Source organism: Haliotis rubra, unplaced genomic scaffold (genome assembly GCF_003918875.1).
Source record: "Haliotis rubra isolate DU_JTF1 unplaced genomic scaffold, ASM391887v1 Scf1, whole genome shotgun sequence".
Lineage (NCBI taxonomy): Eukaryota > Metazoa > Mollusca > Gastropoda > Lepetellida > Haliotidae > Haliotis > Haliotis rubra.
In genome coordinates, this window is record NW_025764891.1 from 5,187,674 (window position 1) to 5,212,942 (window position 25,269).

The 25,269-nt window shown below is 41.4% G+C and overlaps 1 protein-coding gene across 1 annotated transcript in view; it reads right to left on the reverse strand.

Annotated features, from left to right (window-relative positions):
- LOC124288336 (leucine-rich repeat-containing protein 74B-like) overlaps positions 1-25,269 on the reverse strand; it is a 54,375-nt gene that overhangs the window by 15,379 nt on the left and 13,727 nt on the right. The window contains exons 2-10 of the mRNA XM_046724880.1: positions 18,778-19,136; positions 17,508-17,692; positions 15,018-15,125; positions 11,849-11,942; positions 10,418-10,467; positions 8,887-8,968; positions 6,226-6,311; positions 4,494-4,688; positions 2,335-2,430 (exon numbers count right to left, since the gene is read on the reverse strand). Coding sequence (XP_046580836.1) covers positions 2,335-2,430; positions 4,494-4,688; positions 6,226-6,311; positions 8,887-8,968; positions 10,418-10,467; positions 11,849-11,942; positions 15,018-15,125; positions 17,508-17,692; positions 18,778-19,057 — 1,176 coding nt within the window. The 5' untranslated portion in view covers positions 19,058-19,136. The remainder of the gene's footprint in view (positions 1-2,334; positions 2,431-4,493; positions 4,689-6,225; positions 6,312-8,886; positions 8,969-10,417; positions 10,468-11,848; positions 11,943-15,017; positions 15,126-17,507; positions 17,693-18,777; positions 19,137-25,269) is intronic.

Genomic DNA, 25,269 nt, shown 5'->3' on the forward strand with positions numbered 1-25,269 from the left:
TGCTGGAATATTGCTAAAAGCGTCGAAGACCAAAAGCCGTTGAAAATGGTATTTGTTGTTACCCCGCCTGCGCTCGGCACTACGGGGATAAACACTAAGGGTTGGCTTGGAGTCAGTATAATGTGGCTGATTCTCCATGTTAAACTGCTGCATGGTATCTCAGTTGCCTAGTTCAAACACCAAGCATCTGCCCGTACAAGCAGCCACACACACTATATCAGTGCAATAATCTCGAGTTCGTCGTTAAAGCCTATTTCACCTCACCTTTAACATTAATAAAAGATTAATGATTTGTTGAAGTGTATGAAACTCGTATCGTTCAATAAAGGTGAAGCCTTCTCGGGCGCTGAAGAAGAGACGGCTTCAAATTAATTTTTAATGTTTGACGTGTAATCTCTCAAGCATCGCATCTTGAAATGTGCTTATAATTTTAAACATGCCAGTTGTAGAAAATTTAAGTGGAAAGGTGTCCTTAATTAATGGAGTTTACGTACCCTACACATGAATATTGAAAGAGAACGGTTTCCCATGGTGTTAAACAAGAACACGTATATATTCAGGTTTCCTTGAAGTCAAATACTTCATTGACTTAACCTTAAATAAATTCATTCCATGCCGTTATGAAACAGCCTTGATATATTGATCGGCAGATGGACTAGTGAGTGAGTATGGTTTTACGCCGCTTATAGCAATATTTCAGCAACATCACGGCGGGGGACACCAGAAATAGGCTTCACACATTGTACCCATGTGGGGAATCTAACCCGAGTCTTCGGCGTGACCAGCGAACGAGCCCCGGCAGAGGGGTAAGCTAGCGTGAAATATGTTAGCCAGTTTCATATAGGACTGGGTTAAATGTCTGACAATACGGTTCCGCGAAGTTATCATAATGAGTCAAAGAGTATGAAGGTGGTTCTGATCTCGCAACATCGATTCGTTACATATAATAATTAAATTTGATCAAACTGATCTATAGAAACTGGATAATTCTATTTTTATTTTGAGCATGAAAATCAAGTCTTTGAGAAGGATAATGACAACGTTTACAACTTCGATAACAAGGCACGATATGAAGACAGCAAATTGATAAATAATTATTGTTAATATCTTCTTTGATTTGACTTTGTTCGCAGTGTTCGAGCTGTTTTTAGATTTGCTGACTTTACTGCAAGTCCAGTATACATGAACAGGTGTTTCTGTAACGCGTAACTTTTGTTGTTGAGTATATAACTGAAACAAAAGGGAGTTTTAACCCTACTTTACTAGCTCGTGTTCCATTGCTCGTAAAAACCACACTCATGCTAAACACGTTTCGACATAAATGATGATTTGGTGTGTCGGGGCTGACAACGCAGCTAAACCTATTGCCGGAACAGAAAGTATGTGGTTTACTACCTTCATCAAATGCCAAGCGTACGGACCAGTGTCGACCGGTTGACAGTCTTGATTCAAAGCCTTCAAACCGTACGTTGTTTAAAGCTCAAATATTATGATGTATACATCTCACTGTCAAGTAATGATTTCCTTTATAACACAGAGACCATGCCTTTGAATGAGGCAAGTGGCTAATTACACCGTCTAGACCGACGCTGGAAATTGGATCTGGATAGTCGAGTTTAGTCCCTATGATATACGGATTAATATACGACATTCCGCCTAAAGAGCGACCCCAAGCTGGGCCACGTTGGCGGATGCTGGGTTTCTGACGTGAACTCTCCGCCCTTAAACCAACCAGAGAATCTCTGCTGGAGACATGTCAGGGGACTTTACTGGCCAGAGTCCGTGTGTATCCTCGTTTGGAAAACCCGAGACAACCTCGACACCATGTGGTCTTGTATTATCGTCTTGCTGGTCAATATTTCCGGCAGTTCAAGCGAATGAACGACAGTACACACAATTTCGTCAGCATATCCCTAACCAGTCATACCTGTGAATATTCCAGCTATATGGCAGCGGTCTGTAAATAATCCAGTCTGGACCAGACAGTCCAGTGATCGACAGCATGAACATCGATCTACGCAATTGGGATACGATGACATGTGTGAACCAAGTCAGAGAGCCTGACCACCCGATCCCGTTAGTCGCCTCTTACGACAAGCAATGTTACTGAAGATCAATTTTAACTCGGATCTTCACGGGTTGGTACGTTGCCAAGCCAATGCTTTAACCAACCACCCCTATGACAAATAAAGACTGAGTGAATATTGTTTATGTCGCAATCAGCACTGCTTCAGTTGAATCATGACTTGTGACAGGGTCTGCACCATACGCACCAGTGGTTGATATTGGAAACAACGATAAATGACCCATTAATATGACTATTAAAACACGTACTTCCAGAGACAGCTCCCTCAAGTTCGACTCCTTACAGTCCGCTATCGCCTTCAGGAGCTGGTTAGCGCCCTCTGTCGTCATGGGGTTGTGTCCCAGCTGGAGGATAATACAAAAAATATATATTATATATACTGAAAAAATAGTACACGAAAACCCTCGTATTTCTCAAACAATATAAAAGGTCATTCTAAAATAGTCGCTTGCCGTTGAACTTGTTCCATTCGTTTAAGTTGGTGTGCCAATCACTCGAACGTGGGGTATTTTTCTTTCATACTACCCGTGAAGATCCGGGTTAGAATTGATCTTCAGTAACCCATGCTTGTCGTAAGAGGACTGACTGACTGAGTTTGGTGTTAACGCCGATTTTAGCAATATTCCAGCAACATCACGGCAGGGGACACCAGAAATGGGCTTCGCACATTGTACCCATGTGGGGATTCGAACCCAGGTCTTCGGCGTGACGAGCCAACGCTTTAACCACTAGGCTACCCCACCGCCCCTGTCGTAAGAGGAGACTAACGGGATCAGGATATCTTGGTTTACATGTCATCAGATCCCAATTGCGTAGAACGATGCTCATGCTGTTGATTGTCTGGTCCAGACTCGATTCTTTACAGACCGCCGCCATATAGCTGGAATATCGCTGAGTGCGGCGTAAAACTAAACTCACTCACTCATTCTTTCAAATTTCAGTAGTGTACCATTGAAAGATGGGCTACTATTCGTTCAAACATAATTCTCATGCCACTTAAGCGTGTTGTAACATCCAACCCTACTGTACGTCTGAAATGTATTCAAAAGTAGGCATCTCGCCGCTGATTCAATAATAGCGAAAAACGAGAATTGCGAACTCTCTTAATTGGTGTCCGGGGCGGTGGGGAAACCTAGCGGTTCAAGCGTTTGGTCATCATGTCAAAGACCCGGGTTCGATTCCCCTCATGTGTGAAGTCCATTCTGGTGTCCCTCGCCGTGATATTGCTGGAATAATGCTAAAAGCGGCGTAAAACCATAACCACTCACTCACCTAATTGATCTCCAGCTCTTAATCAAGTACACTTGTTTGTGTATAAGAAAAGAAAATAACATTGAAAAAATATTTTAAATCTTTCTCATGGATTACAGGTAATAAATACATTGTCTTACAACAACGTAAGTATATCCAAGGTCAAGGTTCATGTTATTTATAGCGCATTGCAAACGCATGAAGTCCGTGCGCGCAGCAGATGTCAAGTGTCATAAAACATGGCGACTCGCGGTTTGAGAAGGGAAGCAGACTTCACGCACATCGACTAATGTTTCAACTGACATACGCGTGAGTACTTTTGTGAACATATCATCAGTATATCTGTTTAAGATTACATATATCATGTCAAGAGGAACTGCAACCTTCGTAATTTGCCCAATGGCGTCTCTGACTCTCGCACACGCAATTGTCGAGTTCGAGTTCTGCTTCTGAACCGTATGTCACTGTCGACATACACGTGTGGGGCAATTGCCACATGTGTACGACCTGCCTGGCCTTTCGTCGCACATTATGCTATGACATTAATGAAATACTGATCTATGCTGCGTTTTACTCAAATGGCCAACCCATAGGTTAAAAAACATGGTTATGGATACAACATGCCATTGACCCAAGGTGTAAAATTGGTACGTTTTACAAGTTTTATATTGCTAGCGTACTGAAATACCTGATTAACATGGATATCCCACTTAGAAACAAACAGTTTCGATTATTAGATTCCTTTTCACTCTCATTATAAATGAAACTTAAATTTGCGCAAACAATTTGTTCGAAAAAAGCCCTCAAACTCGCAATTAAGAAAAATCGGCTACGAATTCTTGCACAATCATCGTCAATTTCCGCATCCGCAATAAATTAGAGGCATTAAAAATATCTCAATATTCATGACATTACACGCGATTGCGGTACAGACAATACGTGTTGGAATTATACATGGATTGATATATACTGGACAAAAATAGTTAGGGATATATGAAAATTTTGAAATTATGAATAATGATCTATCTATTCATTGACACATTGATAAAATATCAATCATAAAAATACCAATATCCCTAACTTATTTTGTCCAGTATATAATACGACGGTCTGTGACTTTGTCGTGAAGACTTAGTGACGATTATACTGGGAGTACCTTGACTGTTTGGAGACCCTTGTTGAGCACCAGCCCGTGAGCCAGGAAGCTGAGAGACTGGTAGTCGATTCTATTGCACGTAAGGTCCAGCTCTTGTAGTGACGTATTGACCTTCAGGGCTTTGGCTAATGCTAGACATCCCTCCTTGGCAAAACCATTCCACGCAACGTTCAGCAATTTCAAGCCTTGGTTTTTCTGTAAACAAAAGGAATTATCACTGAATCCTGGTATTAGTGGACAGATTTGCCTTATATCCAAAGGGCAACAATACCCCTCCTAGTCTTCGGTTGCAATTCTCTCTTGAGTTTTGTATTTTGTCAAAGCTTGTTCACAATTACATGACCAGCAGTTTGTCCTGTAAATGTGTGTATCAGCACAAGGACACAGGAAAGCTTGAAATAACAAAAAGCATACGACTGAAGATGGAAAAGTATGCTGCCCATCATTGATTTACATAATATCTAATTATAGGAAATATAATAACAGTTATAAACAAACATCTCAAATTTCAAACCGAGTTTGACAATTTGTGCTGAATGTTTTTGCATTATTTAAATTAAACACGTCATACTCATTGTAATTCTATTCCAGTTTATATTGAGTAAAACTCGGCTTAAGTCAAAAACTCAGACTAAGTGTAAATCAATCGAGTCTGGACCCAAACAACCCATGACCAGTGATCAACAGCATGAGCATCGATCTACGCAATTGGGAACCGATGACATGTGTCAACCAGGTCAGCGAGCCTGACCACCCGATCCCAATTGCGTTGATCGACGATCATGATGCTGATCACTGGATTGTCTGGTCCAGACTCGATTATTTACAGACCGCCACCATACAGCTGGAATATTGCTGAGTGCGGCGTAAAACTAAACACGCTCACGCACTGCTAAAGCAAATATTTCTGCAGAGTAACTTCCCTCACATGATCCAATGATCCGGTATTGGCCGTGACTATGATCCTTGGTGTGATTACGATCCTAAGCGGTAGACTGCACGTAGGGATATCATTGAAAAATGCTGTTGAAGGCTGCATTAGACTGAACTTCATCACTTATCGAAACCACAAACTCTTGCTTTACAGCAGTCGTATCGTGTCTCGGTTTGAGGAAAATAATTATACTTTGAACTAGAGAAAATGGCATTTCAAAATTCTCGATTCGGGTATTATTTCAATAAAAGCGATCACACTCAGAAAACATTTCTACATTGCCAGAGACGCTATGCAACTTTACATTTGGTAATTAAATAGTTTCACTCCTCAATGCAAATTTCAGACGCGACTTGTTTGCGGAGTATATTTTACTAGTCGACCCCCATCTGCTGAAGTGTTCATCGCCTGATAGATGTTCACACAACAGTAAAATCAGGACTCCTTTCTCAGATATTGAACGTTCGATCAGTTCATCGGAGCTGTATACCCTGAAACACACTTAATCACGTAATACACGGGAATAATCACGCAATTGCCTATCAGTCTAGCTAACAGGGTTAATTGAGGTTGCAATCAATGCTGTCTGAGGTTTAACAAATAAAATGTATTTAAAAATCAAACACCCATTCCTGTGGCGTTCTCCAGAAAATCCCCTTAGAGCAGACAGTTGGTCCAATGTCGAGAGACTCTGACCCAGGAGTGTTTTCTAACATGGAGGGCAAACAGCTTTAAGGGGGTGAGGGTGACGGAAACAGAAAGCGAGGCCTCTGTTCCAGAAGATGAGAGGCCGCTTACCGCCAAAGCCTTGCTAAGCTCCACGGCACTCTCGCGTCTCAAGTGATTCCACTGCAGGTCCAGTGTACGGAGCCCAGTGCTTGTGACTGTCGGAGTGAGAGAAAGATGGTTAGAAGGATGGGGAATAACTAAGACGTTGTTTAAAGGAGAAAAACAATTTCTGTACCGAATGAATTTGTCGTTTTGAGTGGTGAGTGCTCAGTTGGATGACTTTGTAAGAGGGAAAACTTGTCGGCATAATTAGAAATCTGTCACTTGGGCACTGTGAGGAGTTTCTGATTTTGAACATTGGTCCATGCAATTAATTGTTATTGATTTTAGTTTGGTACTTTACTGTAAATACTTCTTTGGTTATAGGGTAGAAGCGGAACCCTTAACGTCCCCTCAAAGAGATTACTTATTTCAAACAAAACATAAAACTACTACATTGAATTTACAAGTAGGGTCAAACGTTCGCAGGCTGTGATTATCGGAAAGCTGCATCAAACTTTGGTGGAATGAACCAATGGTTGAAAACGAAACATTGCAAGGAACAAAACACGTGAAGATCCGGGTTAGAATTGGTCATCAGCAAAACATTCTTGTCGTAGAGGGGCGGTGGGGTAGCCTAGTGGTTAAGGCGTTCGCTCGTCATGCCGAACACCCGGGTTCGATTCCCCACATGGGTACAATGTGTTAAGCCAATTTCTGGTGTTCCCCGCCGTGATATTGCTGGAATATTGCCAAAAGCGGCGTAAAACCAAACTCACTCACTCACTTCTTGTCAGACGCGACTAACGGATCGGGTGGTCAGGCTCGCTGACATGGTTGACACATTTCATCGCATCCCGATTTTGTAGATCGGTGCTCATGTCATTCATTTTTCTGGTATAGACTCGAATATTTACAGACCGCCGTTATGTAGCTGGAATATTGCTGAGTGAGGCGTTAGACAATAAAAACCCAAAGAACTTCAACGAAAAAAACATGATTATATATAAGTTAAAGTTCGATTTATCAAAATATTTCCCAATGGTACAACGTGGAGCCCGTTTCTGGGTTCCACTTCGTAATATTGCTGCAATATTGCTTAAAGCTATGTTAAAACCCAACTCTCTCATTAAAGCTATGAAAAAGGCTCTCCTGCAATGCATCGCCCTATTCATAATTGCAAAAGTTAGCATCTGTCTCGTAATCTTGTTTGTCTTCTTTGATTGGCATTCTTCATCCTGTTTGTCGTTTCTCGTTTTTGAAAACTTCGATAACACCAATCAAATCCTTTTAAAAAGGCCTAAATCATAGTTAGTGAAGTGAAGTTATGAAATAATTACGAATAATGGAACTAGCCATCGGGCGTGATCCCACTTAATATTTATTTTGTAGTCTTGGATATTTCTCAGCAGAAATATCTTATTGACCGTCTCAAAAAAGACAACAAAACAAACAGTTTCCGTGCAAATCAGTTACTGCTCGAAGCGCCTGTTAAATTTATCTATTATGTGAAATCCCGATGTGCGTTATTAAATGTCAAATCTCTATTGCACTCATTTATGTGAGCGTTGTCATTAGTCTCCAGGCGACATTAGTGATTCGGGTTTTTGACATTACCCCTTAAGTTAAAACAAGTACCCCGGAAATAGGCTATAAAGTTAGATCTGTAGATATTCCGAATCATATTTCGAGTATATTTTCTTGTTAGCACCGCCCTAAGCAGTATTCCAGCAGTGTAAGGGCGTCTGTAAGGGCTCAAATCTGGACCAATGCCGTGGTTGAAATGGGCATCGATGTAAATTATTGCGATACAATAACCTGATGTCAACCGCGTCAACGGACCTGATTATAGACTAGGCCCGATTCTGGAAAAAGGCTCAAATAAAATATGTTGAGGCATTTTTTAGTAGGATTTGGTATCTAGGCTATTTTATCTATTTAAAAGTTGCTGATAACGAAAAAATGGGATACCAAGGTGAAAAAAAGTGTTTTTGACCTCAAAATTGAAAAACAAAATGGCCGCCAAAGTCGTCTAAAATAGTGGCAGGTGTGCACAGTATTTTCGCCTATGACTCTACCACTATTTTATTAATTAAAACGATACGTTTCTGGGTAGTTTCCGGAGAAAAGAATATTCACACAAGGGAATTATTCCAGAAACTGCCAGTGGAAATAATGCCCTTGTGAAAATTGTAAATGGGTGAATTATGTCCTATTACACTGACCATTTGATCTATGTTATAGCCTGGAAATGACAAGCATAAGTACTTATTGATCAGGTTTATCCTACTATCCCGACGTGTGCCGTATTGAGAGGAAAACAAAGAGAGGCATGGAAACCTCGAAACAAATGAAATAGTGATGATTACTACAGAAAACAAAACTCAACCCGTGAAGATCCGAGTTAGAATTGGTCTTTGGCAACCCATGCTTGTCGTAGGAGGCGACTATCCGGATCGGGTGATCAAGCTTGCTGACTTATCATCGTATCCCAATTACGAAGATCGATGATATGTTGTTGATCACTGGATGGTCTGGTCCAGATACCATTATTTACAGAAAGCCGCCAATAATGCTGGAATATTGCTGAGTAACAAACAGTAAAATTGCTTGACTACTGCTTTGATCAGTGCAAAGTCCTTCTTTTTAAATATTGTAATAATTAGTGAGCATGAAAGGTCAGGAACTTACTCAGAGCTTCTGCGATGACTTTCCCTCCCGCTGCCCCAAGTCTGTTGTGTCCCAGGTATAATTCCTGAAGCTTAGGGCACGACTGGAATAGAACACAGGCACCTAGTGAGACTCAGCGGGCACCTGCTGGGGTTGAGTTGTGGATTATGCAGAAATGTCTAGCACAGCGGTACGTTAGCTTTATCTAAGACGAATGTGGTCTGGTATATATTTACGTAAAGGTCTTGTTATTAAACTTAAGTGGAAAAAAGAAAATTACCCATTTGGGTTAAATGTCAGACGGAAAGAGGATAATAGCTCTCCCGTTTATATGAGGAGTAAGTCAACGACATTACCTACCAGGTAGCCGCCTGTTGGGGAGAGGGTTGAATATGCTAGAAGGGAATTTTGCCGATGAGAGCGGGATCCATTTGGTCTTTTTTTAAGAAAGTGTGTTCTCGAAATCTGTTTTTTAAGCCAAACTTTGTCTAGAATGTGTGACCCGTGAAGATCCGGGGTAGAATAGGTCTTCAGCAACCCATTCTTGTCATAAAAGGCGACTATGCTTGTCGTAAAAGGCGACTAACGGGATCGGGTGGTCAGGCTCGCTGGCTTGGTTGACACATGTCATCGGTTCCCAATTGCGCAGATCGATGCTCATGCTGTTGATCACTGGATTGTCTGGTCCAGACTCGCTTATTTACAGACCGCCGCCATATAGCTGGAATATTGCTGAGTGCGGCGTAAAACTAAACTCACTCACTCACTCTAGAATGTGTTTGGTTTTAAGATAGACGGACACAAAATGACACAAGAATTACAAAATGAAAACTAATTCAAAGTATGTCTATGCAGAAAGCGAATTAAGATTTTGATTGTATCACCTAATTTTAGTTTCATGCAACCGATATGCATTAAGTGGCTGAGAAAACGCATGTGTTTTTTTTTCCGGGGACGTTAGGGTAGCCTACTGCTCATGCCACAGAAGTGGGTTCGACTCCTCGCGTGGTTTCAATGTGACAAGCCAATAACTGGTGTCCCCGTCGTCATATTGCTGGGAAATAGCTTAACGTGGCGTAAAACAATACTCACTGATATTTGGTCTGTTGACTCTTAGGCTTTTCAAACTAGTAAACTAAGTGATTTGAATAAAACCCTCTCAATACAAACGTTACGTCAGTGATTCTTTTAATCGCAAACCATATACAGTGAAATTAGAGACCGCTTTCGTGGTCTAGTGGATAGACAAAATCTGGGGTCGGTGGTTCAATCCCCTTAAATATTTACAATATTGTATGCTCTAGTCTTGAGCGAGACAGTAAACCCCTTTTCATCCCACTTCACTTCGAAAATTAGGATGACCAGAACGCAGTTGTAAAGCCTCAAACTCAAACTTGCTGATGAGGCAATAAGCACTATTTACTCAGCTTATAGCTAATTTCAAGAATATAACGTAACTGCAGATGTGAAATGGACTGCCTCGCCGAAAATAACACGAGAGATATGTGCCCGTCATTTGAGAGTTACCTCCCTTAGACTTGTAAGCGCCTACCTTGATAATGCTGGCGATGTGAGATGCATCTGTATGGTCGATGTCGTTTTCTGTGGAAAAACAAAGGCATTATTAATATCTCCAATTGTATATTTTGTCAATATGTTCTTGTAACTTTAATTAACAATGTCCATGTGTGACAATATCGTGAGTGCATCACTGGTTCATAATTATGTTCTTGTCACATCTGCCTGATATGATCAGATTATTGCGTGAGAGCTCCGGGTTCCTTCAGATACTGCACTTGACAAGTGTGGCACTATCGTTACATTCTATAATAAATAATATTTTCTTAAACCATCACTTAAGTGTACAATATCGCAAACATGAAACAGAAGAGCATCTTCGATTATGCAGGGCATATTATATACATCTGATATGATTAAGCGTAACTATGTACTGCTCTGAATGACAGAGGCTGATGTGAATTGTAAGCCTGTGTGTATGGTGTGTGGTTACATGCTGGGAAGCGGATGCACTGTACCAAATACCCAAGCCTGTCTCACAGTCCTTGAACCATTTTCCCTACTGCCTATCTCTCCCTGCAATGCTGAAGCCCTTATTGAAGCAAGTCTAGATTTCCCTAGGTTCAGGTTCTCAATCTCTGGTCTCTCTTGGGCTCCTTTTCAACTTAAATGGGGTTATTTGTTAGAATCTAAAATATATCTTCAGAGACTAAGCATTAGTCTACCTATACCTATCCCCTTCTCAGCTCTAGCAACCTATACCATTGTCTGTCTCACAGTCCCTGAACCATATTATTTTACCTACTTCCAAGCCCTCCCTGCAATGCTAAAGCCTCAAATGAAACAAGTCTAGATTTCCTCAGGTTCAGGAATCGCCCATCTCACTGGGACCCCTTTTCAATTTAAATGGGATTATTTCTTACAATCTAAATTTTATACATTCAGAGACTACGCGTTAGTCTATATACGACAGATGAACTTGTGTAAGGCGATAAAGTTAAACATGCAGAGTTATGTCCTTTAAGGTCGACAGGATCCACATGATTTATATTGTTTTATCCAAGGTCAGCTCCAAACCAGAAATAACAAGCGGCACTTTCTTCCATCCAACGGGGATGGTGAGGTAGCCTAGTGGTAAAAACGTTCGCTCCTCACGCCGAAGACCCGGTTCGATTCCCTACATGGGTACAATGTGTGAAGCCCATTTCTGGTATCCCCCGCCGTGATATTGCTGAAAATTTGCTAAAAGCGACGTAAAACCATACTCACTCACTCCATTCAACGGGCGGCGGGGTAGCCTAGTGGTTAAGGCCTTTGCTCGTCACGCCCAAGACCTGGGTTCGATTCCCCACATGGGTACAATGTATGAACCCCATTTGTTGTGTGTACCGCCATAATATTGATGGAATATTGTTAAAAGCGGTAATTTATTTCCTATGTTAAACTCATGCATGTGTCACTTTACCTTCTAGTTTGAGTAACCGTATAGAGTTGTTTAATCTCAGTGTCTCTGCCAGCGCGTTCAGGCCGCTTCGACGGGGATTAGTCTGCGAGAGATTCTGTGAATAAAAGCTCAATAGATAACGCTCAACATTTGTTAGAGGTAAATCGAAAATCGGGTGTACGAACACGAAACCAGCAAAACCTGTAACAATGACAGCTGATTCAAGACGGTAGCTAGCTAGGGGGTCGGGGTCATCTTACTAGTGATTGACATCTATTAGTATTTGGGTCGAGGTAGCTTAAAAATATGAAGTGTAAAATATATAATTATAGGTAACCACATTACTCTAAATGCTTATAGTGTATTTTGACACATATCATTTTCTGACACTCAACTTTAAAGTCTTCGTTTGTTTCTGTTTTTGGGGACTTTTTTTATTTTAATGGAAGGGGTGGTTGGGGATGTGTTTTGTTGTTTTTGTGGGGTTGCGTGGCTGCCAAGTTATTGTGTGTTGGCTCCTCAAGCCAGAACCGGCGTCGATCCCTTCCCTATGTGTTGGTAGTGGGGATGCGTCGAGTATAGCTGAGTATTACTGAACGCGAGATAAAAACCTCATTCTCTCACCCACCAATATTATATATACTGAGTGAAACAAAGAAGGGAACACCACTTCATGGCAGTGTTCCTTTATTTATTCTCAGATTTCCTCCCACAGCGCTATTCAAAGCTGGTGATGAAAACTGGAAAATATTGAAGGAACGCTGGAAATGTTCCTGTGTTCCTTTATTTGTTTCTCTCAGTATATTTGTTTATAATAGACGTGAATATAAACGATGCCTAGTGTACGAGGCCTTGTGTCTGCCTTGGGCAAAGGGGAGACAATAGCACTGACAATATTTTGTCTCATGACACATCCATGAATACAATTCATCACGACCCGTGAAGATCCGGGGTAGAATAGGTCTTCAGCAACCCATGTGCTTGCCATAAAAGGCGACTATGCTTGTCGTAAGAGGCGACTAACAGGATCGGGTGGTCAGTTTCGCTGACTTGGTTGACACATGTCATCGGTTCCCAATTGCGCATATCGATGCTCATGCTGTTGATCACTGGATTGTCTGGTCCAGACTCGATTATTTACAGACCGCCGCCATATAGCTGGGATATTGCTGAGTGCGGCGTAAAACTAAACTAACTCACTCCCTCACAATTCATCACACAACCGTAAAGGCCTTCTCAGCGCCTTCACCACAGGTGCTATCAACCTTGTCAATTTATTTGCATACAGTAACTTTTAAAGTGACTTGACTTAAAAAAGGAAAGTTAAACATATAAACAACCCAGATTAAACATATTCCCCATAAAAATCGATATTTCATAAAACATGTTTAGTTTATGAAGATGAAATGTCTGGGAAATGGAGACCTAGACTCAAATTTCAAGATTAGATGAAAAATATCACATTTGATATTGACTGTATTTCAGCTGGAATCGATGAAATCCAACCGTCAGGAAAGGGAAGAAAACAAAATGAGAAATTAAAGCAGAAAATAGGCTTAAAACGCAATATCCACCCAGTCTTAACGGTTCCGTTCATTAAACAAACAAAAGGGGTATTGTCATAAACCTCGAAAAATCAATATCTGCAAAGTACAAAAACGAATCTCGTTGTTCGCCTTTCTAAGCGAGAGACAGCTACTAAACATTATATATGACATTGATGGTAGAATGTGGAGAGCAATGAATGCCAACTGACTGATTTATAATCAGAATTATAGAATTTCAGTTTGCTACAACTTTGGAAATCTGATGGCAATTTTTAGTTGAAGTAACGTGCGTGAAATATTAACGTGTAGTGAAGTATTATATAGGGTTAAACACTGTTGTGTCGATGTTGACCTGGACGTGCGTAAATACTTCGAGTAAAGCGAGGTTCGACACAGCCGCGGGGCAGTGGGGTAGCCTAATGGTTAAAGCGTTCGCTCGACGACCCGGTTCTATTCCAAATATGGACTAACAGGATCGGGTGGTTGACACATGTCATCGGTTCCCAATTGCGCAGATCGATGATCATACTGTTGACCACTGGATTGTCTGGTTCAGACTCGATTATTAACAGACCGCCGCTATATAGCTGGAATATTACTGAGTGCGGCGTAAAACTAAACTCACTCACTCACTCCCAATATGGACACAATGTGTGAAGCCCATTTCTGGTGTCCCCATCGTGATATTGATGGAATATTGCTAAAGCGGCATAAAACTAAACTCACTCATTCGATACAACCGCAAAATAAATTAAGAATACAACAAGGTGCCAAACTTTTACTTCGAGACAACTATACGTGGAGAGGTATGACATGCTTGGAAGCGGATGCACTGTGCCAAACACCCTAGTCTGTCTCACAGTCCCTGAGGGGCTAGTGGTTAAAGCGTTAGCTCGTCACGCAGAAGGCCCGGGTTTGATTCCCCACATGGGTGCATTACAATGTGTGAAGCCAATTTCTGGTGTCCGACACCTTGATGTTGCTGGAATATTGCTAAAAGCGACGTAAAACCATACTCACTCAATCACTCTCACTCGTAGGTTTCACCGAATTGCTCAATGTCAACGACCTGAAGCACAAGGGGCTTTCCTTACACATCAAACGCTGTGATTAAGGGGAATACCGATATAACCCACTCAATCCAAACACTGCGCTCGGCTGTCTTTTGCACAGAGCGTCTGAGTGGTCCGATCCCGTTATGCTGATTCGAGGACTTAGTATTATTCAAGGGGAAGTGGAGTGATTATGCCTCTTCTTACCCCTATATAATTGTCAAAATATGAATTGATAACTGAAAATTAATATTATTTAAGATGACATGGCCTGTATGCTTTTGGACCAAAATCCAGCGGAACCCCATTAATCTGGACCATCAGTTCCCACTGAAAACGTCCACATAAACAAATACCATTATATACCAATCATAGAAACACGTAAATTAACGTCCGATATATCTATTAACAGGGTGGGCGGCGGGGTAGTCTAGTGGTTAAAACGTCCGCTCGTCTCGACGAAGACCCGAGTTCGATTCCCCACATGGGTACACATGTATGAAGCCCAGTTCTGGTGTCCCCCGTCGTGATATTGCTGGAATATTGATAAAAGTGACGTAAAACTAAACTCATTCACTCAATGCTACTGACCAGTTCAAGAAGGTATCTGTTAGCCTGCATCATCTCCGCTATATACATCACCCCCATAGGGCCCATGTTGTTGTCCGACAGGTCAAGCTCCACGATAGTTCGGTCTTTCTGGCAAGTAGAAAGCATGGATGATTTAATGTTTCTAAAAGAAATAGTTTTTATCTTCAAGGTTAATTGTAATTTTCTAACATACATGTGTGTATGCGGGTGGTTGTGCATGTATGTGTGAAAATATACGTAGTTACTAAAAAGCTAGGGCGTTGGCGCGTACCGCCAAAGACCCGGGTTCGATTCCACACATGGATACAATGTGTGAAGCCCATTTCTGGTGTTCTCCGCCGTGATATTGCTGCAATGTTGCGAAAAGCGGCGTAAAACTATACTCACTCACAAACTGCAAAACATCTTTTGGAAACGTTGTTCTAGTGACAGTCTTGTTTTTATGCTTTTGCACTGTGAAGGTGAGGGTCGGTTGGACAGACTTTGTCGAGGTTCAAGGAAAATTATATTTGAACCCTAATTAAACCCCACGTTCGATATGAGTCTTACCTCGACTGTGTGCAGTGCTCTGAAATGCTGCACATGTTTATAGATTTAAGTTGGTTTGTACAACGGATATGTTTTATTTAGGACCTGGGCAGTGGTTTAGCCTTGTGGTAAAGCGTTCACCTGTTCTGCCGAAACGTTCTGCGGACTGTTCGTTACATGACATATATTGCTGTGTCTTTTGCTGCCGCTCGAACCTTGGAGGAACTTCACACATCCAATACTAAGAACAATACACCAAAGAAAAATCGGTTTCAAGTGAAATTAAAAGAAACTAGAAAATACATTTCCTGGATAGAGCTGTGCCTGAAGTAAGATCATCAGGGAGTCCAATGTCAAAACGTCAAAAGTCAATTTGGAGAAAATTAAAATTACAGTATAAGACTTCTCCAAATTGCCGATTCCCTTAAGGCAAAAATAAAGGTTTGGACTGAAAGAAAGAAAAAATGGGAAAAGAAATATAAATTCATCAAACAAAATAAACATTTTAGAAATAACGAAAAACACTTTTACAGGCAACTTAAAACAAACGGTGATTGTGAACATGATAAGCGGCCTCCCATGGATGCCAATGAGAGGTTCTGGAAACAGTTGTGGTCTATACCCGGCGACTGTAAGCTTGAGGCACCATGGGTCAGTGCGTATGACCATGCAATGTTTGAGAAAGTAACTAGGTAGTGTGTCTGTTACATCTCACCAGATTGCCTGAAAAGTGTTATCAAAAAGTCCAAATCTAATACAGCTCCAGGGCCTGATGGCATTCGAAACTGGTACTGGAAACTATTTCCGTGTGTTCAAACACCATTACTTCACTGTTTCAATTCTCTCGTGGACACAGGTGATGTTCCTCCATGGTTCTGCAAAGGTCGCACATTACTCCTTCCCAAAAAAGGAGACTTGACTTCCGCCCTATCACATGTTTGAATACACAATACAAATTATTCACAGGGTGTTTGACAAACCTCGTGTCATCATACTGCTCTGCTAATAGTATAACTTACAGAGAGCAGAAGGGAGCAAGAAAGGGATGTTGGGGGTGCAAGGATCAACTTCTTGTGGAAGGTTTTAGTCACATTATTTATGCCACCGGGTACCCATTTTCTGCTGGGTGAACAGAGGCAATTTTGAACAAAATCACTTGACTAAGGCGAGACCAATAGTATGACATGTGCCTCGTTGTGGGGCCGACCTAGAAACTCTCAGGAGTCAAGCTGCAAACACGTTCACCCATCCAAGGACTCTCCGCGCCTAACGTTGCTTAACTGATTTGTGACCTGAGCTCTATGCACACGTCACCACGTCAAGGGTTTGATTTCCCACATGGGTACAGTGTGTGAAGCCTATTTCTGTAGTCGTGATATTGCACAACCCGTGAAGATCCGGGTTAGAATATTGATCTTCAGTAACCCATGCGTGTCGTAAGAGGCCCCACATGGGCACAATGTGTTAAGCCAATTTCTGGTGTCCCCCGCCGTGATATTGCTGGAATATTGCTAAAAGCGGCGTAAAACTAAACTCAGTCAGTCAGTCAGTCAGTCGTAAGAGGCGACTAACGGGATCGGGTGGTCAGGCTCGCTGACATGGTTGACACGTGTCATCGGTTCTCAATTGCGCAGATCGATGCTCATGCTGTTGATCACTGGATTGTCCATTATTTACAGACCGCCGCCATATAGCTGGGATATTGCTGAGTGCGGCGTAAAACTAAACTCACTCACGTGATATTGCACTAAGATCTCGAACAATTGATGTTGGGGGAAGGGGAGATGTGGTGGGATCGAGGATGGTTATATGACAAATATTTGGTCAACGTTAGGGTAAACAAATTCTGTTCGTCCCGAAAATACATGTTTGACGAGAAGAAACCTATGTTGGAGTATGCACGTTTGTATGATCTCCCTTCCAGTTTCCATAGGCAATTAAATGGAATCGATATGTACTTACCACTAACGCTATAGCTATGGGCTTGATCTCCTTGGGCCCAAGATGCATACCCCGGAGACAGACGGAGACCTTAGTCGCCTGGTCTCTGAAGGCCCCACAGGGCGGCAGGCGACAATTCTCACACGCCTTGGAGTACACGATCTCGGTCGTAATCTTCCGTTTCTTCGAGCGACGTCGAATATCCTCTGAAATATCGCAAGGCGGTGAGGCCTTTAAATTATGCCCGGATATTTGTAGGATTTAAGGGGAATAAGAATATAATCCGATTAAACCGTGTACGATGACTCGAGCACCAGCTGAAGAATATACCGATTCTTCATTTTGGCACCATATATTACTGTAAGCTTTTGTTTTGGCCAGTTACTATAATTCATGGCTTCGGCCTATTTATTCCTTTGACACTCATTAGGAGCCGGAGTACCAAAGAAGGATAAGATGAATTGATGGTTGAACAACAGTTTTCATTGCAATAGAGTTGTTAGAACTTGCTCCGTATCGTCGATCTGTGAAAAGTGATGACACCAGGTGTTATCGGAAAGACTCCATCAGACATTTTTAATTTGTCCGTACAAGCACAAATTGGAATCAATTTGCACAAAAAAAACTTATGGGGAGTGCAACAATATGGGGAGTGCACGGGGATATATGCTTCTTGCCTAAATGTTCTATGACCAAATTTCATATGAGTGAAACCGATGCAAGTTCAGCATTTCTCGTCCGTCGTTAAACTTCAGATTGCGTGTGCCTCCAGTTTTTGTTCTGAAAACTTGTAACGATGTAACGTGTGTTGTCTCTAAACTATACCTTTAGTGACAAATACCCAATGGATAAAGGAATAAAAAAAAACTTGTATAGGTAGGTGTGCACAACGAATATTTAAGGCCACCCTTGAAGATTGGGTTAGAATAGGCAACCCATCTTTGTCGTAAGAGGCGACTAACGGGATTAGGTGGTCAGTCTCCCTAAGTTGGTTGACATATGTCATCGTATCTCAATTGCGTAGATCGATCATGTTGTTGGTCACTGGATTGTCTGGCCCAGACTCGATGATTTACATACCTCCGCCATATATAAGGAGTATTGCTAAACAACAAACTAAACAAAAATACCCAGTGAAACCAGGACTTAAAGCAATTTGCCTTAGGCACCCCTGAAGGTTATCGTAGCCCGACCCTGACAAAACATGCACGACTGCTGTGGTTGTCCGAGTATAAATATTGACATTAAATGGATTTTATCTGAAGACTAGCCAGAAAATATTATATCAAACCTTCGTCGTCTTGATCGAAATTGAAATCAGCGTCGATATCAAACTCAAAGGGTGTTGATTTCCTTCGTCCACGCCGCCGAAAGTCACTGTTGTGGTTTTCGTCGAAGTCACTGACGTCATCAGCAAAGTCGTCGTCATCGCTACTTCCCGATCCATCAAAGTCACTGCCTCGTCTGCTAGCCGGTTTGTCCTCGCCAATTTCCGTCAAGAACGTCTTCTCCCGATCCATCATCCGGGCAACCGTCTCAGCCAAGGAAGCCTCAGAGGTCGGGCTGTCCATGTTCCGGTCTGATTCCTGGCCCTTACCAGGCTCCTCCGAAATGGCCGTCAGGTTGGCACCGTCTTTCAGGGCCTTCCGCCTGTAATGGTATAACGATAAAATAATAGCTATATGGAAATTTTGGCAGTTATGGTGATGCCAACTTGTCGGTTTAGGTTAGTTTTCTGTTCCGATTGTGGCTACTCTTTTGGGGGCTCCCCCATTCAGCAATATCAGCGCTACGAACATGGTAAATCCCATACTTTTACCAAGTTTTTTGTTTGAGTAATACAGATGATAGTGTTACAGAACGCTCATGCACATGCATGTGCAGTATTTTTCAATACCACGTTAAACCCCTTTTCCCTTCACATCAACTCTAATTCAAAAGGAACATACGGTCCACGAATTCGGCATACTTTACTGTTTCCTGTCATTCTGTTGTGGAATGATTGAACGTTTCGTGAGACGTTTAACAACATTATGGTAATGTATCCTTCTCACTACTGCGTAATAACCATTTCTGAGATCTTCTCTAGGGTGTCGTCAAATTTCATTTGTAACGAAAATTATCTTAAGGGATGTTGTGACGTGGGAAGGAGTAAAAACTTTTAAAGCAAGGGGTGATTGATTCGGTTGTCGGGATCAGTTTGTCTTCCGGGGCGGTAGGGTACAATGGGCGTTGAAGCGCTCGCTCATCAAGATTCCGGGTGCATTCCCCATGTGTACAATGGACATTGGGGGGTTAGCCTATTGGTTAAAGCGTTCGCTAGTCTCGCTGAATACCCGGGTTCGATGTGCGAAGCCCATTTGTGGTGTCCACAGCCGTGATATTGCTGTAATATCGCTAAAAGCGGCGTAAAACCACACAATACAATACACTGGCCCACTTTGGGGTGAGGCGGTGTGTCTTTGTTGCTCATGCTGTCAGTCACTGGACTGAGACAGATTCGATTAATTAAAGTTGTGGCTGTTTACAGAGCTCCGTGATATGATCTGAATATTGTTGACTGCAGCGTAAAACAACACTTGCGAAATCGCCCATTTTTCAGAGCAGATAACAGCTCTTCTTCGTTTAAGTGATATGTCCATTTCTGGTGTCCCCCGCCGTGATATTGCTAGAATATTGCTAAAAGCGGCGTAAAACTAAACTCAGTCAGTTAAATGATATGTGCAACAGCGATTTATCCATGCCTACATTAAGCAGTTATAGATTAAGCAAAATGGAATATTTATTAGCGTTAAATGCTTTGGATAAATGTTTAGAAATATTTCATTTTGTGATTCGAATTCGCTGTAACCTTAAACCTTATTTTGTTGCTTCATATAACAAGTGCTTCAAGCCTTCATTCAAAATTATTTCTTCTACTCTGTCCTATAGTTTAGCTTGATCGCGGCATAATACCACATATTTATCCGTCATAACCGATAACGTTCGGAATATGCATATCAGCCAAATTAAGTATACCATGATTCATAATTATTTTTGACGAAAATGTTTACTATTGATGAGTCAGTATAAACGTAATTGAAGAAAAGTCAGAATGCATGGCTCCGATTACACAGGAGCAGACAGTGCAGGCATTTAAACAGTATCTCTGCAATCATGAATTATTGTTTTGATAGTTCTTAAAGGTGTTTAATGCTACCATTTCACCTACCTCACAATTTTTCTTCTGCCAGACCACATTTTGGTAAAATGTTATGTATCCCAACTAGAGCGAACTATATCCTCAACACATGTTGTTGAAGCCACCGCACTGTCACTAAGGCCTCTTAAGCCTGCATAATTCCACCTCTAGTAAATTCATGACACGGTGTGCCATCATATGTATACAAAATTTGTCATTGAGTGCACACAAAAGTTGTTGTTTGTGACAAACAGTGTACTCCTTGATCGTACAGAAAGTCTACGTGACGCCTCACCTTCAACAAAGCAGGACTGTCAACCGAGAGCGACCTTTCATACCAAGACATAAAGATGATCTATATTTAGGCAAAGGAAAAAGAAGATTCACAATATTTCATTCAGCCGATATTGCTAGTTACAAATGAGTGTCGACTCCAACGTGACCACGTTTGTCATGTATATACTTTAGGTACGACCACCGTTTTGCACCAAAGCTTTCTATAAGTTGATATGGTAGTTATGTTTGACATGTGCAGATGTGACACGTTAAATGGCCCATGAAATGCTGGCATTTAAGTTTAAACTTTAGGGTGAGAATGAATGGAATCCGTCACAATCATAAAAAAATTCTGCCACAAGCAGTCTATTGTACGATTTTTATTTCGATAAGTATGTATTAATGTATCACTGTCAGTGAGAGATGACACCAGGTGTTCGCAAAAAGGTGAGCGTATCCGTCATAAATACATGCAAAGGAAAGTCAAGTACTTTGCGAGGAAAGGACCTTCATTCTCATATCCGAGTTCCACCCTCTTGCTTCAGGGGCGGTGGGGTAGTCTAGTATTAAGCATTCGCTGTCGAAGACCCGGGTTCGATTCCCCACATGGGTGCAATGTTAGAAGCCCATTTCTGGTGTTCCCCCCGCCGTGATATTGCTGGAATATTGCTAAAAACGGCGTAAAACTAAACTCACTCATCAAATCCCTGTTTTCATATGTATGTATAAGGAATGTCACGTACTGTGACCCGGTCTCCGCTTACGTCACATTCTCCGACTGACAAAGGAAGTAACAAAAAGCCAAGCAAATACAACATCAAACTGAAACCACACTGCTCTGACAGGTGACAAATGAGACCCCACTCGAGACACACGAGACAATATCCTCACAAATCTGTGCTCCTCGGCGTGGCTAGTCACCTGCAGTGGATCGGCACCCGGGGGATCACACGTAACCCCTTAACTAATCGGTCTCCTGATATTTATCATGAAACAGTCACTAAGGCTTTGCGGGTAGTGTCAGAATATCTTCTGTACTCCTGGTTGAGTTCCCAGGGATGAACTAGTAGTTCATATACAGAAGTTTTTATCAAGCCTCCGTTTGGTCCCACGGTCCCACAGGTGGTCAGTAGTAGTACCAATGCTAGAACTGAATTCTTTTAACAAAAGTAGCACTTTTTCCTAACTGTTGACTGCCATAGATGCCCACCCCCCTCCCGTCATGATGCTGTTTGATTTATTTATACTATTCACACTTTGCTAAGGATCAAATCATAGATTCAACAGAAAACTATGATGTGGGGTCTAATTTGGTTTAAATATCTAAGCTTATTGTAAGCATGGATCTTAGATTTCAATATGTCACTGCATCTTGTGGATCCCATACCTGCTATTCACAGGTGTACTCGGTCCATGATTTGCAAAATGGTTGATTGGTGCCATGAAAACCATTTTGATGGTTATTCATGTATCAAGTGCTTAAGGTTAGATTAAAGTGGCTGTTTGCCTAAAGAAGGGTTACCATATAATACTATTTATCCAGTTTTAAATGGATACAATTTCAAATCATTAGCTATGTTTACTTAAAAGTTGTGAATTTTTGTGATCCTTAGCAAAGTGTGAGTAGTAAATATAGAGGCTTAAAAGCATACTCACTCATTTTTAAACCGAGGCCGGTATTTATTCTCCAATATAAAATATGGTTGTGTTTGTCACCTGAAACGCTATAAAATGCTATGAAACACTCTGGATAAAATATACTCCACCGGAACTACTCGATACGTTTAAGTCATATTTGTTTTGTTTACAAAGGTAGTAGCTTTATACAAATGGCTTCGTGACATACCGTTGGCTTCGATCTGTTCTGTAACACTGTCAGTTGAACTCAGCTATCTCAAAACTCCGTGGTTATTTATGGTGAGAACAACATCTCACAATTTGACAATTATCTCAAACGCCATTTAACAATCTATGGTCCAAAACATTGAGTAAGTCCTTTGCACCGTTTTCTTAAAGCCGCACTCAACAATATTCATTCCTGTTATATGACCGCGATCTGTCAATAATCCAGTGATTTACATTATGAGCATGTGTCTAGGCAAATGGAATCATGTATCATTAATGTATCATTAAAGAATCTGTACAGTTTGTTTGGAAGTTTGTAGGCTTTGAGTTAAACAAAAAATGTGGTATCGTGATCTTCAAGATGGCTCTGAAAGCATGAGACATGACAATGTAACAAAAGCCTTCATTCTCATAGACGTTAAGTTCGATTGGAGAGGAGACCGTGTGTCAATATGAACTTCGTAGATCGATGCCCATGCTGTTGATCACTGGATTGTCTGGTCCAGACTCGATTATTTACAGACCGCCATATAGCTGGACAATTGCTGAGTGCGGCGTTAGACAGTAAACCAACCAACCGATATGAAGTTATGTATGTATATAATAAAACCTAAAAACTGATATTTGTAGGTGATGTAGCCGAATGAACACTAATTCTTGCCTGCGAAACTTGAACATACAAACAAGACATGGGTCAAGGTTGTGTCGGACACACGCCGAATAATATTATTGAATATCGTTTTGTCTATTTTCCGGTAAACAACGTTGAAGAAAGAGGTGGTGCGTGATGTTTGAGAATACACAGCCCTATTCCATTCCATTCACAACCCCCAGGAACCCACATAGTGTTGGTGGAGGACGAAATGGCAAGTTAATGCATTATTTAGATGAAGAATGATTGTACGATTGGTATGGGGAGTTTAGTGCCGAGGTATAATCGTGTTTGTAGATCATGGCCTTTGTATTGTCAAGACCTTTATGGGTCTTGTACACGTGGACTGTTGGTGGATATGGCTGACGGTGCTGTCCGTGTTGAACCTGAAAGTGTTGAACTTTGGTCAAATTTGGAATGGAAAATCAGTAATGTACTCTTATAAGCTTAGGGGCACAATTATTCACATATGTGAATCGTTGGTTCATTCTCACTTATCCACCACCCTTTAGTTTTGACAAGGGATTAGATGGGATTAGTTGACACGGGTTAGTGATTACACTGCTCACTCTGAAATTTGGTCCTGGTGGGTGACACTAATTAGCTGATTTGCCCTGTTACAGTGAACAGTGTTCGTGAACTTTAATTAAATTGTGTCGATTATGCTATTTGTGTTTTTTTTAATTCAGTGAACTCTTTTCACTATTACACGATTATAAAATGGTACATGAGGTTCTTTAAGGTCTTTAAACAGTCCCGTGGTGGAGCCATGAAATTATAAACGCCAGAAAGGCTAGAAAAAAGGCCCTAAATCAATCAAAAAGGGACCGCTCAAAATTACATTTAGCTAAACAACTACGTAACAAAACCAAACAAATTATCAAGGCAGCAAAAAATCACCCATTGGAGAAATTTCTGTTCCACCCTCAGGCAATCTCATCGAAGACCACGGACCTTGTGGAATAAATTTAAAGCCATAAAGGGCATTTCCAAAAAAACCATTTCACCTAGCTTTCCGGACCAACCCACAAACAAAGACAAAGCAAATACATTTGCTGCCCACTTCTCGGCTACAAGCAGCTCCACCAACTACCCACCCACTTTCCAAAACACTATTAAAAACCACCCCCTACACCCCACAACCCCCACACAGACAAACCCATAAATAAAATAATCAACATACATGAACTCAAATCTGCACTCAAAAACAAACAATCAGCCTCAGCCCCAGGTCCAGATACCATCACATACACAATACTAAATAAACTACCTCCCAACATGCTTAACCTCACACTCACCCTCTTCAACCATATCTGGACCTCAGGAACTATCCCCAACAGCTGGAAAACAGCCAGAGTGGTACCAATCCTCAAACCAGGGAAACCCAAGAACGAGCCTGATTCATACCGACCCATCTCACTTACCTCCCACCTCTGTAAAACCCTTGAAACAATTATAAACAACAGGCTCAAACACCTTATTCTAACCAACAACTTACTTAAGGAAGACCAGAGCGGCTTTACTCCAAATCGACAAACTTTAGACCACATTTTACATTTAGAACAAGATGTTAAAGTAGCACAAGCTCAGAAACAATACACTATGGCCATTTTCATTGACTTCAGCAAGGCATTCGACATGGTTTGGCATAACGGCCTTCTACAAAAACTTCAAAAACATGCCTTACACGGTCGAATACTAAATTTCATTCACTCTTTTTTAAACGATAGACAAATAACTATCAAATCTCACAACACCATCTCGGACCCATATCCTCTAGAAAATGGAACCCCACAGGGGAGCATATTATCCCCAACTTTATTCAACTT